This window comes from Haliaeetus albicilla, chromosome 26, assembly GCF_947461875.1.
Source record: "Haliaeetus albicilla chromosome 26, bHalAlb1.1, whole genome shotgun sequence".
Classification (NCBI taxonomy): Eukaryota; Metazoa; Chordata; class Aves; order Accipitriformes; family Accipitridae; genus Haliaeetus; species Haliaeetus albicilla.
Window position 1 is genome coordinate 10179061 of NC_091508.1, and position 18649 is coordinate 10197709.

At 49.9% G+C, this 18649-nt stretch overlaps 2 protein-coding genes across 4 annotated transcripts in view; one reads left to right on the forward strand and one right to left on the reverse strand.

The window, feature by feature from the left end:
- The first annotated feature begins 1608 nt into the window (after positions 1-1608).
- Positions 1609-13651, forward strand: LOC104315465 (ficolin-2). 3 transcript variants are annotated; one of them, XM_069772187.1, is made up of 9 exons: positions 1609-1864; positions 2684-2797; positions 3553-3606; positions 4778-4813; positions 6159-6194; positions 7694-7830; positions 8252-8381; positions 8937-9071; positions 9930-10143. In XM_069772187.1, exons 1-9 carry the CDS (start codon positions 1786-1788, stop codon positions 10016-10018), a joined length of 810 nt encoding a protein of 269 aa, XP_069628288.1. In that variant the 5' UTR covers positions 1609-1785; the 3' UTR covers positions 10019-10143. The 3 variants fall into 3 exon arrangements, with proteins under 3 accessions (XP_069628288.1, XP_069628285.1, XP_069628286.1); XM_069772184.1 differs by having other exon boundaries at positions 1610-1864; positions 9956-13651; XM_069772185.1 differs by having other exon boundaries at positions 1613-1864; positions 7694-7821; positions 9956-13651.
- Positions 13652-13778: 127 nt separating this feature from the next.
- The window catches only part of LOC104319935 (dual specificity testis-specific protein kinase 2-like), a 42524-nt gene continuing 37653 nt past the window's right edge, over positions 13779-18649 (reverse strand). The window contains exon 9 of the mRNA XM_069772188.1: positions 13779-17273. Coding sequence (XP_069628289.1) covers positions 17172-17273 — 102 coding nt within the window. The 3' untranslated portion in view covers positions 13779-17171. The remainder of the gene's footprint in view (positions 17274-18649) is intronic.

Genomic DNA, 18649 nt, shown 5'->3' on the forward strand with positions numbered 1-18649 from the left:
TTTTTGGCAGGACGGATCTAGCCTGGATCCCTTAAGAGACTGTAATGATGGGGTAATCTGCGAGACAAATTTTGCCATTGCTTTTTGGAGTGATTTACTAAGGGAAACAGCTGAGGGCAGCAGCTTTTGCCTCCAGATATTAGGAACAAGGTATTGCAGCCATTTCCAGGCACAGAGCACAGGATATAAGGCACTGGGTAGGAAAAGGCTTCTCAGTGCTAGGGGCTGGCTCTTCTTCATCTCCACCTGCCCCATGGGGCAGACACAGTTCTGTCCCAGATGGGCAGCACAGGCTGTACAGATGAGAGAAGAGGAGTGCGCAAGTCACCCTGTAGCTGCCCTGCATAGACCTCTCCCTCCCTAGCAGCTCAGAGGCACCTGCTCATCCTTCTTCTCTTTCCTTCTGAAAGGCTGAAGAAAGAAGCTGCTCTCATTTCACCCCAAGAATTGCATGCACCGCGCTTGCCACAGATAATGAGATACTTTTTCCCATGCAAAGCAAATCCCAAACTTGAATGCAACCAGTCGGATCACAATCCCTCTGATTTCCCTGCACTTTTTTCAGATGGGGCAGGAAAGTAAAGTGTGCATTTCCCTGCCAGAATTGGTTCTCAGGAGTGACAATAATCACAACATCTACTGGATTATTATTTTATATGCATGCATATATGAATTTGTATATGAGTGTGTGTATGTATGGGCTATTTGGGGGACACAGAATTTAAGTGACAGCCAAAAACTTATCTCCCCCCTGCTTTCTCCCATTTGCTTCACCTTAAAGAAAGCTGTCATATATCATTGGAATTTGGGATGTTAGAGGAACCTCATGATAGAAGCAAATGCTTGAGTGGTAGCTATGTTCTGCCTCTGACATCCTGATAGCTGGGAAAGGCTCCAAGAAATACGAATATTCTCCGAACTGGCATGCAATGGTAAGGAGAAAAAAACCTTAAACTCTGCCCTTTGCTAAAATTCATAAACTTTACAGGCTCTATGTCTGAAGGTAACACGGGGGGTCAAACTCGATAAGGCAGTTTGGACCTGTAGTAATGCTGCCACAAATGAGCAGAGCACAGGGCATAGCAACAGCAAAGCAAAACGGAAATCCTGCTCATTATTACAATGAACAGGGACTAGAGTAAAAAAAAGGTGAGAAAAAAAATCAGACATGCTCTGCCCACCTAACCTTGCCTGGATACACAGAGTTTTAACTCCATATCAGTCATGGATCATGTATAAATTGAAACCTCTGTCTGAAGGGTTGCAAAATGACACTGGGCTGCCTGTCAGGCAGAGCATTGGAGCATGAGCCAGGCTGTGCCAGTGGCCTCAGCTGACCTTGGGCTTTTCATCTCCCAGTACCTCAGTTTCCCCATCTACACGGTAAGCTCTGCACTTTGTAAATGGCCACTGGCAAGCAGGGTGAGGGGAGGTGTCTGCTCTTAGCTAAACCTATGTTTTTGCAGGTTCATTTCCTCTAGAAATATAAAATGGGAGGGGAAAGGCATCCAAAATTTGCTGAGGACAGAGGCGAAGCAGGCTGGGGCAGCCAGGCAAGAACTTTCCCATCAGACTTGTGGAAAGTGGCTTATCTGGGAAACAGCTTGAGACCCAGCCAGAGTCCCAGACCTGAGAGCAGGCAGTGGGCAAGCGCAGAGGTGGAGCTTACAAGGGGTTTTGGTTTTTTTTTGTTAGATATAAAAGGCTTAGATGAGTCGATGCTAACCACAGCGCCTGGGACGTGGATGAGGGGAGCTCCGCAGAGAGCGGAGAGCAGTGCTGGCCATGGGGAGGGCAGCCACAACCCTCTTGGCTCTGCTCAGCCTAGCAGCAACTATTTGTGATGCCCAGGACACCTGCCCAGGTGAGTGGGGCACAAATCCTACTGCCATCCTGCTGAGACAGCCTGTTTCATCTCCCCCATAACACAAGGAGCTGGGGGGAAGAGGGGGGGATATGATTTTTTTCTTCTATGTTTTTTTTAATTCAGCTGCAAGTGGGAGGAGGGTAAGGGGAGGCTGAAGTCTCAGCAGCCACATAACAAAAATCCTGGCTCCAAACAAAGACGTAGCATCCTCGCCCACTCACTAGTGGGATCTCCAGAAACAGGCTGTCCCAGTTGTGGTTTTCCATTCTCGTTAAGGTTTTTTTTTCCTGGTGCCTTGGCCCAGTTACGAAAGGATGCAGAGCAATACTAAGGATCGGTCAAGTGCTTGCTGGGTCCCAGGCACCCTGGTAGCTTGGGGACGCTGCACACCACAGCTTTCTGCCTATATTCCTTGGGAACATGATGGGGCGATTTCAAACTGACATGCTCTCAGGAAATTTAGTAGAACCTTTACTGTCCACAGATCCATCAATGTCACTTACTCTGCTGTCAATACCCCCTCAGGGCACCTCTCACCTTTTGTTTTATTGAGCTACAGTATATGTGTCATGCATGTAATGTCATATATAACAGCTTCCTCTCCCACTGAACTCCCGTGAAGCCTGAGAGAGTCAGTGTCTAGCTCCTCTAATATGTTAGATCCTCCATGCCATCTGTTAATCCATACAACACCTCCAGACTCCCACCCCCATTGCTTTTGCTTGCACTGTTCCTCAACTCCAGAGGGTTTGGTTTCCTCTCCAAGACATTTCAGAGCCCTAATAATCTCCATGAAGACTGTCTTCATTTCCTCAGAGGTGAGAATAGTGGGACTGGGTGATGCGGACCGGCTCGCCATTCTCCAAGGATGCCCAGGGATCCCAGGTGCCTCTGGCCCAAAAGGAGAACCAGGCCTCTCAGGAGCAAAAGGTGAGGCCCCAAAAGCTGGTGATGAACACTGTGATATTAGATGGCTTTGTTGCTGAGTAAGGGAAGCAAGCTAAGGCTGGAGCAGTGGCTGGCCTGGCATTGGCTTCTGTGAGCATCTGGAGTATCAAATAGGAGTGGAAAACACCCCATCTAGAGATGTGCTGGTACATGCAGAGTCATCTTTTTTTCCCTGAGTCCTGTCACAAGTCTGAAGTGGTCGTGGGGTGTGAAGTGTCAGAACTCACTTGTTTCTGCTACAGTAAAAACATCCATTTATTTTCTGAGCCTTTACTGAACAGCTTAGGTGGGAGGAAGGTTGCAATGCTCCTGCAGTGCTGCAATGCCTCCATTGTCTACTGGGAAACAGTCTTGGAACTGTACTGGCACCCCCTACCCCAGGAAGCAAGGGAGATGGGGGTCCTTCAGGGTTTTCATAGCCAACTTATAGAGAAGGTGAATCACGTTAGCAGAGGGAGCAGATCCACTGCAGCAAAATCCATGGACTGTCTTCAAGATGTACAAAGCTCATAGTAATTCATATGTGTACTGCAAATTAGGAATTACACTGGCGGTACCAGTGTAATGTAGCGTCCACAGAAGAAAAGGAGTAAGATACATTGCAAGATTGAACCTAATTAAAAAAACCCAGCTGCTTTGTTTCTGCAAAAGCCAAGGCCCAGCTGCCTGGGCTTTTGTATCACCTCCCCTCTGGTAAGTTTGCAACATGCACATACAAACTGAGTCTTTCCTTGCAGGAGAAACGGGAGCCCAGGGACTCCCTGGGAAAGCAGGACCACCTGGTGCAAAAGGTAATGCATAACATATTCAGCTCTACTCCATAAATCTACCCAAGTTCAGGACATGCATTGGGAGTCTGGGTCTATAGAGATGAACTGTAGAGCTGGTCATAGTCCAAGAAACAGCCCTGAAGTAGCATAGGAAAAGCAGGATTTGGGGGTATGGATCTTGCATGGGGTGAGTACTAGAAACAGTGTCCTTGATTGGGACTACATCACAGAGGAAGATACTATTCTTCTCAAAGTTCCCCACTGACCCTTACCAGCCCCCTAAAATCAGACTTCTCCCCATTTCCCACTGCTATCCTAACCTGCCTCCACCCCAACAAACCTGCCCAAATGCCTCCCCTCTCTGAGGAGCTTTGGGGTGCTTTGGCCAGGAGGCTTGGTGCAGAGACATGATGCTAAGTGCTTCCAGCAGTCTCCAGGCCTGGACTCAGCATGAAATGCCATTGTAGCCCACTTGACCAGAAGGATGGGTTCAAACCACTGGGAAACAGCTGGCACAGGGAGAAGCAAGGAGGGAATGGGGGTTTCTTTGCAATGGGATGAGCCCCTGAAAAGAGGAAGATGTCTGCTGATAAATTGGCTTTCACTCCATCCAGGCTGTGCTTAAGGTCTTCAGCAGGATCTGCATGCTGCAGACATTGGAAAAGTGTCTCTTCTGAAGAAACCAGTTTCTAGCACAAGGTGGCACCCAGTAACTGAGCACTGGTGCACTGAAAACAGACCCTTTGCATGCTGAATATATAGCTATTTCCTGGCCAAAAGCACTGAAGACTTCAGCTGAAACCCCAGCAGGAGATGGATGAACCCACTGGAAAAGCAGCTATTGCCCAAAATCTCACAGGTGCCTGGCTGAAAACAGAAAGGTCCCACAAAAAGTCACTGAGACGGAGCTGTGAATCCCCCATACACTCCAGCAGACAGAGCACCAGTTCTCCCTCCCCTGTGTCCTGTTCTTCCTGCTCTTCCTGAGAGATGCTCCTGATCAAGACAGCAGCCAGGCCAGGGTGCAGCACCAGCTGGGACACTCAGCAGAGCACCGCTGCTTTGCACCACTTGACAGCCTCTCCTGCACATTTGGGACATACGGGAGGGCTGGAGCAGCCACTTGCAGAGCCACAGTAATTCACTCGCATTGAGTCATCTGTGATGAGCATTTTCCTCTTATATTTTGCAGGAGCAGCTGGAGATCCTGGCTTCCCAGGACCGAAAGGTAAATCATGTCATGCTGAATTTATCATGTGAGCTGGATTAGTTAAACTTCCATCCTGTGCTGTTCTGGAACAACACACCAGGTGGGAGCAACTACAGAGAAATAAAAGTATCCCATCATGTACTGGGTGGGGCTGTTTGGTGACAGTTGTGCCCCATTCTTGGCTCAGCCCTGGCCCAGGTGGTGTGAGCAGACCCTCTCCCAAACCAGCTGTTCAGCCGCAGGGGCTGTCCCTATCTCGGGTGCCTGATGCTGCCGCCCAGCACCATGAGCTACAGAAACTGCAGGGCTTCACATGCCCCAGCCTGAGGGACCAGCCAGATTTGGGCAGATCTCTGACCTTCCTGTGCTAAGGCAAAAGGCAGAGGCTCAGATGCTAGTTGCTGCTAGTGCCAGAGGAACATGTCTCTACCAGCACTAGCAATAGGGTAGAGGGAAAACAAGGGGGGTTTTTTTTCCTGATGCCATCATCCTGCATGCGAGAGCCACTGGCACCTGTCGCTGAGCACTGCCTGCACTGCAGCTTCACTCACTGGAGCTTGGCTTGTAATAGCTGGGGGCAAGTACTGCTGATCTGGTGGCTAGTTCAGTACATTTGCTTCAGCTGTCACAGCTGCTCCCAAACCACTGACTAAAGCCCTCTGCCAGCAGCAACCATTCTCCCCTCAAGCTTTTGACCCTGCCTTCCTGCAGGTGCATTTCCTCCTCCTTCCCACACCCACCTTCTCCTGGCCCATGTATCCCAGCCCAACGGGAATCACTAGCACAAATGTTGGTACCCAACTCCATGGGCTGGCCAGCAACAGGCAGAGCAGCCAGGTCCAACAGAGACACATCTTGTGTCAGTCTTGCCGTTTGGACCTCCCATCCCCAAATCAGATGTCAGGGGAAAAGATATCCTGCTGGGTCCACCAGCCTAAGAGAGGCAAGGCTGCTGCTCCTTGTACATCTATAATGTGTCCCACCTCCCTGGCAGCCTCCTTGTATGCCTCCTAGGCAACACGGAGAACTGTTCCCAGTGCCTGAGGGTGCTGGGTATCACCACTGTAATTACAGGAGTCTGTGACTTCAGTTCCCACCCGCCATTGTCCCTCTGTACTGGGCTGGTGGGTCTTCTCTGGTGGGCCCGGGAGTGGCCAGGGCAGAACATGTATTGAGTTACTCCTGCCTGGTTTCTCTGTGGCTCTGCTCTGTGTGCAGATGAGCTAAACACTTCCCCTAACACCACAGCCCTCTACCAGTGCAGCAGGATTTGTCTTGAAAAGCAGATGATGCCAAATGCTGGAGGAGGGGAGGGCAGGCTGTGGAAGGTGAAGAGCAATTGATGGTGTTGTTTGTCCAACAGGAATGAAAGGAGAGCCTGGATTTCCAGAAACATGGGGTGAGTTTCATCCTAGGTTCTTCATACCACCATTGGCTTTGCAGAGCAGATGGCAGTGGACTCCCTGCACCAGAAATCAGGACAGGGAAGCAATAAAAACAAATTCAGAGTGACACTGAAGGACAGAGTAAGGAAATATCACTGTTAACCCATTTGCTTCTCACAGCCACATGCAGCTTCTGTATGTCTACTCTGTAATCCAGCCAGGCCAGGAAAGTCATGTCCTCTGAGCACTACTCAAGTCACCTGCCCTCTGTGTGTCCTGGAGGAGATCTGTCTTAGTTTTTGAGAGCCTCAGTGTCCTGGTTTCCAAGATGAAACCACTAGAAACACTGCTATAGACATGCTGCTACTTCAAAGGTAGTTATACCACCACGCTTGCAGTGGCAGGTTCAGTAGATGCAGGTTCAGTAGATGCAGGTGTGTGATTGATAGTGCACAGTTTAACCTAATCATTAAAAAAAAAACCACACGAAAGAAAGAAAACAAACAAGCTCCAGTTGACCCATCTGTCTTCATAAGCTAAAGCCAAAGCAGAGCTACAACCTGCTCTGGCTACACTTGGATGCCATAGGGCCACAGTCACATGCAGAGGCTTGGGCAGATCACAGCTGCTCTAACACCTGGAAGAGAGAGACTGGGATGCCACTGAACTGGCCCTTTGCTGCCCCAGGCACTCCTCTGCCTTCCTATGTTTCCTGGGCATGTAAAAACATTTGACTAATAAGGAACAGGACAAGTCCAGGACCACCTCTCCATTATGAAGGACACCCATGCCCACAAGACAGCCTGGTACAGCTGTGCATCCATTCATCAACTACAGCACACTCAGACACCTGCACCACCAGCACCACTGTTTCAGATCATCTCCCAAGGCTTTCCCCTGTGAATGTCACAGACACAGCTGTAAGCTGGGATGTCTGACAGGGACCATTCCAGTCAATCTTTTGGCATCTGCGAATCTGAGCTTCTGTCAGGTGTGGGTTTGGGGAGGAAAAATAGATTTATACATAATATATATGTATATATTCAAAAGTGCTGTCTGTCCAATCCACAGAGGATGATCTGAACACTGTTTTCTGTATTACAGGTAGGTGTTTTTCTGTGCCACAACTCCTTTGCTGCCAACTACCCACACACTCTCTGTGCTCCCTCTACATTCCTGAGCCTGGACAAATTCCTGGATCATGAGTTTGTCATCCTGCTCATAGCAGCTCCATCACCCAGAACCCCCAAAGCGTCACTGCAGTTGAGAGGAGTCTGAGCACCTTAGACCATCTCTTAGAAGGTGCTCATCTCTCCTGTGACCTATGGACTCAGAAACTGCAGTGAGGTTTGGCTCCCAGCAGGTGTGCACCAGAGTCCTGCAGTGCAAAGAGTCGGCTGGGAGGCTGAAGGGCTCAAAGCCTCCAGCTCAGGGCATGAGGCTGATGTGCTCCCTGGATGCAGTGAGCATGTTATAACTCTTTCCACTTGACCTCTTTCCCTGATTTGCACAGAAGCCAGGAACTGCCAAGAGCTGTTGAGTAAAGGGAAGATCCTGAGCGGCTGGTACACCATCTACCCCCAAGGCTGCAACACTACCACCGTCTTCTGTGACATGGACACGGATGGTGGAGGATGGATTGTGAGTAGGGTGAGGAGAGGGAGGTTTCTATGTCCCTACAGTGATTTTTATTAAGGCTGCAAAGGATGGCACCAATACAGAAACAAAAAGAGAGGAAAACACACACTGAGGGGACACCTGAAGTTCACATCAGCAAGCCTGGGTGAATCCCTGTGGATGCATGGGATTCTCCTGGGACATGTCTCTGGGAGCAGGCTGAGCACCACAGACCCACTCCCTCCTTAAATCAGCAAATCATTTCCTCCTCATTTCCAAGGGCAGATGGAGTTCTGTGAGCAAGGGATTGCCCGGGGGTTCAGTCCCCAGAGACCCACAGCAGAGTCCTGATGCAGGGGGAGTGTTCACTGAGGGGGGCCTGTGCCACACCAATGCTGAGGATGCTTTCAGGACGGGGATGGCCTGGTGGGGCTGAGGGTCTCCTTTCCTGCAGGTTTTCCAGAGGCGCTGGGATGGGTCAGTGAACTTCTTGCGAGATTGGGATTCATACAAACGAGGCTTTGGCAATCAGCTGACAGAGTTCTGGCTGGGGAATGACAACATCCACTTCCTCACATCACTGGGTAAGGTCTGCCTCTGTCCCAGGCTGGGGCCCTGAGAGTCCAACCCCTGTACCACACTTGGTCATTAAAGGACTCCAAACTTCTGGCATCCATCTGAGGACTCAACAATTAATCCTAAAGAGAATGCAGGCTCTTGCAGCCCATTACACACAGGTAAACTGCACTCTAAAAAATAGAAAACTAGAAGCTGGGGAAGAGAAGGAGCTGGCTGCATTACCTGTCCCGGAGATAGGCCAACATATCTTCCGGCTAGGACTGGTTGTGATGGCAGTCATCTTGCTCACACATAGCCGTGGAGTCACAGTTGTCTGCAGGACTCCTGGGAATGTAGCTCTCAGTGCCCGTGACCACCCAACATCAGATCAGAAAAGGTTCTTCACAAAAAAAGTCACCAAAGGTACAGGAGGTTCTACAGGAATTTCAAATAAATCATAAACTCTCAAGTAGTAGAAGCTGCTCTCAAGTTAGCTCAGGGCTCCTTAAACCCTCCACCCTGAAATCCAGGTGCGTAGTCACCATCAGCGCTGCAGCACTGCTGTCCACCTTCTCTTCTAGGACCCTGTGAACTCCGCATTGACCTGAGAGACTTTGAAAACAACTACTATTTTGCCAAGTACGCTTCATTCAGAGTCTTAGGAGAGTCTGAGAAATACAAACTGGTTCTAGGAGACTTCCTTGGTGGAAATGCTGGTAAGTAAGCAGCAGCTCACTGCTAAAGGCTGTTTTCTAGAGCATGTCAGAAGTGTTCAGCATTTATAGTGCAGAGCTGTATCATGCAAACTCCTTGTACCATCTACATTTTGGGTCAATTTTTTAAAACTGGCCATGGTATCCCAGGTGCTGAGTGACCTCTGGGTGCAGGGAAGTAAAGGGACATCCATCACCCACAGAAGTGTGACCCAGAGTATTACCTACAAGCCCAGCCACATGGTTTAGCAGCAAATGTGGAGCCTGGTCCTGAGCAGCAACTCATCCAACATAACCTTCCCAACACCTCTGCAGCAGCTGGGCCAAGTTCTGCTTTCAGTTACATTGGAAGGAAGTATTTGCCCATTACGTTTGGCATTTCCAGGGCTGGGGTGCTGTTCAATATTTGCAACATCAGCACTGCATCCTCTTAATGCCTGATGTTTCTTTTTTTTTTTTTAAAGCAAAAAAGTCCTCTGCAAAATTCAATACCCCTCATGCAGGAATGAGTAAAACCAACACCTGAGACAGCTCTGGGTTTATGTGGCTTTGCACACTGCAACTCTGTCTGATAGTCCAGACCTCAGTATGACTGCAGAGATTCTGAGTGGTGCAAGAGAAGTGACACCCATGTAACTACGAGGAGAACCATCTGATTCACAGGCATAGATAAGTTCTCCGTGTGTTTTAGCAGTCCTGGCAGAACTCAGGATACTCCTTTTCTCCAGGACCAAGGAGGAAACCTGGGCAACCAAGAGAACAGCAGGATTTATAAAATCTGCCTTGCATCCAGCAAGGCCCAATGATGCCCTGCAGTGGTGTACAGACACATTAGGTTCCCTTTTGTGCTCTCTATTGCAGTAACTGTGAACGTGTACTCTCCGCAGGAGACTCCTTATCATACCACAAGGACATGCCATTTTCAACAACAGACCAGGACAACGACATGAGCTCCTTTAACTGTGCCACAGAATACAAGGGAGCGTGGTGGTACAACGACTGCCATTACTCCAACCTGAATGGAATGTACTGGTTGGGCGTTCATGGGAGCTATGCTGATGGCATAAACTGGAAGACAGGCAAGGAATATCATTACTCCTATAAGCGAACGGAAATGAAATTCAGGCCAGTTTAACATGGCAAGAGGGTGTCTGACTAGCACCAACGATGCCTCTCTACAGCCAAGAGAAGACACAAAACATGTTGTTTGAGAGCAAAATTGGACCAGGAAGGATATTACGAGTTGTGCCTTCAGCCTAGAGTAGAGACCAGAAGAGATCAGTGCTGGTTTGAGTCCCTGTAAGCACCAGACTCTCACCCTGGACTATCTCAAGCAGCTCCACAGATGCTGACTGAGCCCAAGCATCTTTTTCTGAAAAGTGCATTATCTTGATCATGATGGTGAAGCTACTGCATCTCAGTAAAGCTCTCAGATATTATTACCCTAACTGGTAATTACTAGTAATTTTCAGTCTAATCCATGTATATGAAGCCTCCAATGTTCTTGCAGCCTCCTTTTCTGTTGGACCAAAGAGCCATCTGAAAGGCACTGAATTCCCACCCCCCCCACCCCCTCCACCCCACTCTCCCCACAGGCTGTGATGGAGCCACAATGTAGACCAGCATGGAAAGGATTGAGCTTCCAGCACAAGGCTGTCAGCACTGCCACCTCCCTCCTTCCCTCCCCACTGCCTCACATAACACATGCTCCAGGACCTCAGGTGGGACCTTAGCTCCTGGAACCACAGTAGCATTGCCTAGCACTTCCCACCATGATACAGCTGCAGCTACACCCAGAGCCAGCTTCAGCCACTCTTCCAGGGCATGTTTCTAGATCTCATTCTTTAGCTGCTGTGGACCAAGAGCTGGATACAAAATAGTCTGTCCAGCAACATGTGTGGTACCAAGACACTACAGTAGTCCCAAGTCAAGCCTTGCACAAGTGGACTTTATGTGAATTACCAGCAGGTGCCAGTACCTTCCATTTCACCTTGTTTCCAGTAGCATTTGAAGATGGGCTATTTGCTGGCAGATGGAAGCAGTTCATCAAGTTCATATGAAGTTGTATTTGACTATTAGCAGAACTGGTTAAAGGGTCTCTACTTCCTGGACTCGTCCCCACAGCTGATGGAGGGCAGGAAAGCCTAGTGCTAACAACAGGGTCAGTGGAAGCGGAGTATTTATTTGTGTTATATTCCTAACAGTCCCAGGTTTATCACATTACTTATTGTACAGATGTGTAGCAAGGGCAGCTCCAGCCCTACAACACTCAGTCCAAACCTTGTGGGTGAGAAAAGCAAAGGGACCACTCACCCAGCACACCACAGCAGATCAACAATGTGCTAAGAAATAAACCTGAGGTGTTCCACCTCCCTATTTACTAGGTCCTGTCCCTGCTCACTTCTTCTTTTCAGGTACATGAGAAAGTGCATGTCTGAGCAGAGAGGCACACACTGGAAGTCCCATAGTCACTTCTTCTCCAGGAGCTTTGTTTTATTCTTTTCTTACTCCCAGATTGATGTGCTCGAGCAGGAGCAGGAGCAAGGTCCCACAGAGTCCAGCTGTGTCTCACCCAATCAGCTGCTGATGCTGTTGTCCACAGGTAGCTTCTGAGAGAGGCCTAAACTGCTGCCACAGACAGCTCTGCAGAACCACAGACAACTTTGCAGAGACATACGAGCTGGTGCTGACATCCTCAGCTTTAACCTGGCTAAAAGTGCTGAATCCCCTTTTTCTGCTCCCCTCTATCTTCTCCTCTTACTAAACAGAAATCTTCAACATTTAAATTTCATCTGTGAAGGACACCAATGTTAGAGGGATTAAGAGAACACCAAGAACAGTTTACCCAAGCCCATCTAGTCGATATTCCCAGGCTGCCACCTCACTCCATAGAGGAAATATTCAGGTATGACAAGCCATCACCAGTAGTAGGTGATGTGGTTTGGACTTGGCTGCAGAGTGAAATTCTCCTGCATCCCCTAAGCTAGCGCAGTAAGCCATGGGCTGGCACTGCTTCCCCTCCAGCACAAGCCTCAACCACTGCAAGGCAGGAAAATGCTCCCTGTGCTGATACAGGCACGTGGGGAGGAGGGTCCTTGGGCTTGATGGTCCATCCCAGGCACCATGCCTGCAGCAGTCACAGAGAGGGCTTGCACTGACTCCAGCTGGGAAGAATTGAACCACTAACATCAGGATCTGGTTCCCTAGATACATACACATAGTAGCAGCCCAGAGCTCCCACCTCTCCTCAACAGAGGGTTCCCACTCCTCCATCAGCTCTCACACCTGACCAGTGGGGGAAGAGGCAGGGAACAGACTCAGGATGTCCTAAAGCAATATGCTCCCAAAACTGTCAGGATACCATCCAGTCCCTCTTGCTTTCCATCCTCTTGCCAAGGGTCCCCAGAAGAAAAGCAGAATAGCCCCAATCAATCTGTGACTGATCCTGGCCACTGCTCATCTCAGGGTTTTTTTCCCTGTGTCCTGGAAAGCTCATGGATCAGGTTTGCATTTTGTGTTTGAAAATCCTCTTCCGCTAATCAGCAGATCTGGAAAGGGCCAGCCCTGAAGCCTAGAAATTACAATGTCCCTGGAGCTTCTCCAGACATTTTCCTTGCTGCAAATAATGACAAGTGAGGCTGGGGGACTCACCAGAGGAGCAGGGTGGGTCAGGCTATGTGGTGTTGGGTGAGGACCTGGCTTCTGCCGTATCAGGGAGCCAGACACACGATGAGAGGCTGGAAGCATCTCTGATGGCTTGTTGATGCATAGCCATCTGAAAGCAAAAGTGGGGCCAAACTAGTCCTCTCTGGTCCCACCCAGGCCAGCCTCCTGGCCAGATCAAGGCTGCCTCCAGCAATACCCTCCTCCACTGTCTGGGACATGGGAAGACCCAGCAGTCCAAACCACCCATGGGATAACTGCCAGCCTCCAAGGCATGCATAGAGGCTCTTTCCAGGGAGGAACACAGCACTTTGGCCACATGCAAGTGCCCAGAGATTTCACAGCTGTAAATCTGAAAGCTGACTGACTTCAAGAAACTGGACTTCGGAAGGAAAGGTCTTTTTCCTTACTCCCAGATTGATGTGCCCCCAGCAGGAGCAGGAGCAAGGTCCCACCGAGTCCAGCTGTGTCTCACCCAATCAGCTGTTGGCTGATTACTATCACATGAGGAGGTCAGACAGCTTCAGCACTGCTCTGTGATTTGCGTTTGGATGCAGCAGACCCGGTGGTCCTGGCATAGTGAACAGCTTCCTCTGATTTTCCAAGGTGTCCTTGTGAGAGGGTTGCATCTGAAGAGTAACTAATGCCATGTATGAGTCAGCATAAAATAACGTGCAGCTGGGGAAGGAAAATCATTCACTGTGGTTTGGTCCTTTTGGCTTATGGGCTGCTGGGGTGGGAAAGATGAATCCAACACCCTTTGCACTATGCTTATGCTGCTGCTGTTACCTTATGCCCACCCAACCAAAGTGAAGGGATGACTTAAGACACCAGCTGACCCCGCCACAAACCGAGGGCACAGGTGAGCAATAGACTCAAAATACCACTCTTCTGTAAATTACTTCTAACTAAAGGTTTATTATGCCAGCTATGCTGATAGAGCATGAAGCTGTTTGTTTAGTTGTGTTTGGTGCCTATGCGTGGAAACATGACATTTCTGCAGCACCATTCAGCAGACCCAGGATGATGAAACACAGCAGCCAGGGCTGATGTGGAAAAGAACCACTAGACTTTATTTCCAAATGGCGTTTATAAAAACAAACAAATGAAGACACAATGAAGATGCAGGAATGCATGGCCCATGGATGAGCCCAGTATGGCCAGGTCTCTGCCATCGGCAGCTGCAGAGCAAGCGGCCAACAGAGGGAAGAGAGGCAGATGAGGCAGCTCCTGGTCAGGTTCAGCAAAGGCAAGCCTGCTGCACCACCCAGACCCTCTACCTACCATCGCAGTTGGCATCAGTTCAGTGCCAGGACTCCGAGACATGAAATTCAACCACTGACCTGGACTTTGCATCAGACTGGCATGGGAAAGCCAGACCCTGCACTCCCAGCACAAAGGCTCATACCTGGAGGGCATCTCAGCAGATTTCCCATACTTGCTTCTCCCTCCAGCTCTCACCAGTGAAGATAAACTCTTGGTCCATGAGATGCACCAGACAAATTCCCAGACAACCTCTGTTATCTGCAGACTCCCAACATTGGCTTTTCTAGTCCACGTGGTGTCTGCAGACAGTCTTGGTCCCACCTGCCCCTACAGCAGGCACCAAAGGTCCTTATAGCAAGGACCTGATATCCTTCAGTCACCTGAGATCCAGCATGTGGCCTCACCATGAGAGTGGATGGGGCACATGGCAAGCCCAGAAGAAATGCAGTTCTGCTCCATCACAGCTCAGACTGTGCTGGCTAATGCTATCCTCTGTGCTCTGTGCAGAAAATATCCCACCCCCAACCCCCAGATCTGTTTAATCCTTGAGCAGGCTTCTTACCTCCAAGCAGATAAATAAAAACAAAAGATCTCCCTTCATACCACAGCATCACCAAAGTATACCCAACTCCACATGCCTTTTCTACTGTGTCCCAGCCCCACGGTTGTTGCTCTGCAGGACCAGAGTCAGATGTACAGCTGGAAGAAGGATCAGCCCAGTCTGCAGTAGGGCACCACTAGCACCAAGCCTTGCTGGTCCTGGGAAGGGGGTGGCCAGCAGGGGAGCAGCCCTGCAGGGAAGTGCCCATGGAACAAGACACCTTCACCCTGTAACAGGCCATTTGAGGGATCAGTATGTTGAGGGATCTTCCTTTAGTCTACTCTTGTGCAGGTGGGGCAGAGGAAGAACAGACTCCAGCTTGGCAGATGAAGCAGCATGGGGAAGGCTGGGGAAAGGCTTTGTGAAAGCAATGCATCTAGCCAGAGACCGAGCTGAGATGAACGGCTATCCTTCATCCATAGTGGCATTTGGAAAAGGCTTTGCATCCTTAATGCTTTGGGTGTTAGGACATACTGTTGGATTCCTTACTCTCAAGCCTATTTCTCTATGGAAGAAGAGCCCAGGCAAGACTGGGAAGCCCTGGGAGGTTGCAGTTAGCTCCTCAGATCCATGTCCTGGTAGCCAAATCTACACCCTGTGATTTTCGTCCAACACGTTGTTGTGATGCTGGTGGTGGCTGGCTCTCATTGAAGACACACGCATACAACAGTGCTGTTTGCACTGCTGTTGCAGTCCATTTCACTCCACTGGTCTAAAGTGCCCAAACTGGTGCAAGTCAAAAAGTGGCCACTCTCCCTCCTCCACGTTGAAAAGCTTCCCTTATTTTCAGTCTTCTACTTCTTGAGGCTTTGCTTCCCCCCCACTGGGAGTATCCAAATGGGATGAAGGTATTTGCTGGGCAGTTTACTGTTGAGCAGGAGGTTTCTTGTGCAAATAAGTCAGTATCCCACAAAAGCACAAGAGCACCTCTGGGGAATGAGGAGCTGCAAATGCCCCCCTGGAGATGTGGCTGAGCTGGTGACCCTGGTACCATTCAGTACCATTTCAAGCCAGCTCCCAGTTCCTTATGATCCCTGGTGAAAATGCACCATGCTCCTCCACTATGTCTCTGTCCCAGCATACCGCTGACACTCCCTTGTGCACGCACCACGACACAGAGATGTTGGGCTATATATGACACCAAATGTGGCTCCAAGAACTTGAGATGAGGCCCCCAGGTAGGTCTACCACTATGTGGGAGAACAGCCTTAAAACTGTATGTTGAAGGCCCATTGGGCTAAACACTGTACAAATACTTTTTGGTGGACAGATGAATGATCCTTGCTCCACGAGCTTACAGTCTACAAGAACAGAGCCACAGCTCCACCACTATACAGACATTATACCTATTTACACTCACAAACATTTTGATCCCAGTAGAAAACGTCTTTCAGACCAATGGCCCAGCAATCAGCTGATCTAGGGGCAGGGACTTGACTGCTCACCTCTTTCTCTTAATTTGCAATGCCAGACCATTTCTAGCCAATATTCTTTCCACCTCTGGTTTGGATCTGCAGCCCCAGCACCCTCCTCTGGCCCACAGAAGAAAACATGGTATCAAAACAAAGTCCTTTCCTGGCTGCCTGAGCCCTGGGGCCTGCAAGGGTGTCCCACATAGCTGAGAAAGTGATGGGTAGCTGGGCCAGGCAGAGAAATGGGTGAGATGCTGGATGATGCTGGATGCAGCTCTCCCCCGTTTCAGCCTCACAAACTGTTGGCACTGTGCTCATATTACCATGTTTGCAGCAGGACGAGAAGTGGGGAGGCAGACCCCTCCATCTTTGAGTCGAGGCAGCAGGGAGAAATCCAGACTACCATGATGCTGGGACATGTGTCTGACAAAGCTTTTCTGAGAGGAGATATTAGTCAGTTAGTTCATATCTCGATAAGGCACACCCTCCCCATCACCTCAGCCAGCGCAGGTCAGCACCCTATGGGTGGCCCCGGCTGACTCTCCAAAACCTTGCTGGATGCCTCCATGTCTGGGTGCGCCCCTAGTGCGATGCCAGGAGACCCAGACAGAGACCTTGCAGAGCATACCTGCTCCTGCAAGGCTGCCGGACAGGTGCTTTAAGGCTTTGAAATATAAGGCAACTCTGAGGCTCACCAAGCACGCCAAGGCCCCTCTCCTTCACACTCCACAGACCCCAGCCCCCTGCGAGGCAATTCCTCAAAGCCATGGGGATGGAGAAGGGGAATGCCCTGGGACCCGGGGGCACAGGGAAGCAGGAAAGGACAATGTTTCTGCTGGGATTTTGGAAAGCATCCTCAAGGGAATTCAGGTCCCTCCAGGATCATTTGTTTTTAACAAGCAAACAGACAAAGGCTGCTCGGTGTCCTAATTACATCTGTTAAAAACTTTAGCTAGGAAAAACATACCCTTGGTAAGTCCCTTCTCCATTTTTAACCATGTTTTCCATCCAAGAAATTAGAGACCGAGACTATGATTCAATAAACACCAGTGCATCACTTAGCTCTTCCCTTCCCCACCTTCTTTCTTCACTCCTGACCCCCCAGATAGTTAATTTACAGTTTGGGTGCTTCTGTGCCAAGCCTCACAGAAGGCCAGCAGCTCAGCCCAAAAGCTGATTGTCCCTCCTAGGCTCCAGGCTCTCCGTGACATCCTCCAACTCATCCAGGATTTCAGAGAAAGACGGCCTCTTAAATGCTTCCACCTAGAACGAGAAGGGAAAGCTGAAGAGGACACCCCAGACAGGAGGTGGGCGCTCTGCAGCAGCTCTGCTGGCTCCCCCAAGGCTGGGCAATGGCATCCATCCATCTTTACCACTGGTCTGGGTCACACACTGGTCAGTGGAGCCTTCTGGTATCACCACTTGGTGATCCAGGCCTGGGCAGCTGCAGAAAAGCAGCCGCAGAACAGGTCCCATGGTGCGGTACAGCTCAAGCAAAGGCAGCAAGATGCTGAAAACCAGCCTGACATACCCCGACCTGGATAGGACGTGGGAACTGCTCATTCCAAAGCCCACCCAAATGGTGCAGGGGCAGGCATTGTGCAGGGAAAGGCTGCAGGTAGGTATCAGGAGGGAGATGTATCATTCCCTGAGCTTTTTCATGACAGTCAGGATCTAACTGTCTTGTCTCCCTGATGCAGCTCATCCTCAGTAAGCTGTGATCCCCCAGCGCTCCCAGTGCCATTGGGGTGTACCCAAACTGAGAGACGTGGCCTGGGGCACCCCCATCCCACGCGCCCACTGTGCCATCCTGGGGCTGCCCTTTTTGCCTGACCCCATCGAGCCAGCCTGGGGAGTTGCATCAGAAACTTCCCAAACCTGCACATCACACAAGGGCAAAGAACAGCCCCAGGGGCCATTACTGGCAGAAGCCCATTATTATATCAACTTGCATTAGGAAGCTGCCCATCAGAGATACAAGACATCAACACTAAGCCAGTTGCTGACATGAATCACTTCTCTGATTCGGGGCAAGTTATTCACACATCCTTGGGACTCAGGCAAGGATTTACTTCCATTTGCTGCCTTGAGCTCCTAGCAATTAGGTGCATTATGATCACCCAGCTTCTCCACTCTGCCTGATTACTGCCTTTGTTTTTCTCTTCCTTTCAGAGAATAACCTGAATCCTTGCTTTCTCTCTGCTTTTCTTCCTGAGGCTTTGGGCATCATGGGGAGACCCCCCAGCTTTCACAATTAGCTTTTATGCTAAAGCAAGAAAGGTTGGAGGACTATGCTCTGATATCTGTAATGCCAGGGCTGGTAACAGCAAGGCAGTGCCCTCCACAAAGGATCAGCCAGGTCCCTCTGCCTGCAGCCTGGCTTAAGGAGGGACTGGACATCATCACCAACCTACTTCCCACTCTGGGGTCGACATGCAAGGGAACAGGCAGGATCTTGGGTTGTTTCAGGCTGTAATACACAAACTAAACACTTCTCCTAGGGGCAGAACTGCACAGTGAATGAAAGCATACTACTGAGCCCAGGAAGATCTCATCACTTCACAGCTCAAGTGGCAGAGCCCTGTGTGCTAGCATTAAGAGCAGCAGGTTCAAGCTCTCCAGGGTTCACAACAATTTTG

What these genes read in the sequence shown, in the direction of transcription:
- LOC104315465 (XM_069772184.1), top strand. Translation starts at nt 1,786, where the DNA reads ATGGGGAGGGCAGCCACAACCCTCTTGGCTCTGCTCAGCCTAGCAGCA. An exon ending in TGGATTTCCAGAAACATGGG is followed by an intron (nt 6,195 to 7,693) that starts GTGAGTTTCATC and finishes TGATTTGCACAG; the next exon opens with AAGCCAGGAACTGCCAAGAG. An exon ending in CCACTTCCTCACATCACTGG is followed by an intron (nt 8,382 to 8,936) that starts GTAAGGTCTGCC and finishes CTTCTCTTCTAG; the next exon opens with GACCCTGTGAACTCCGCATT.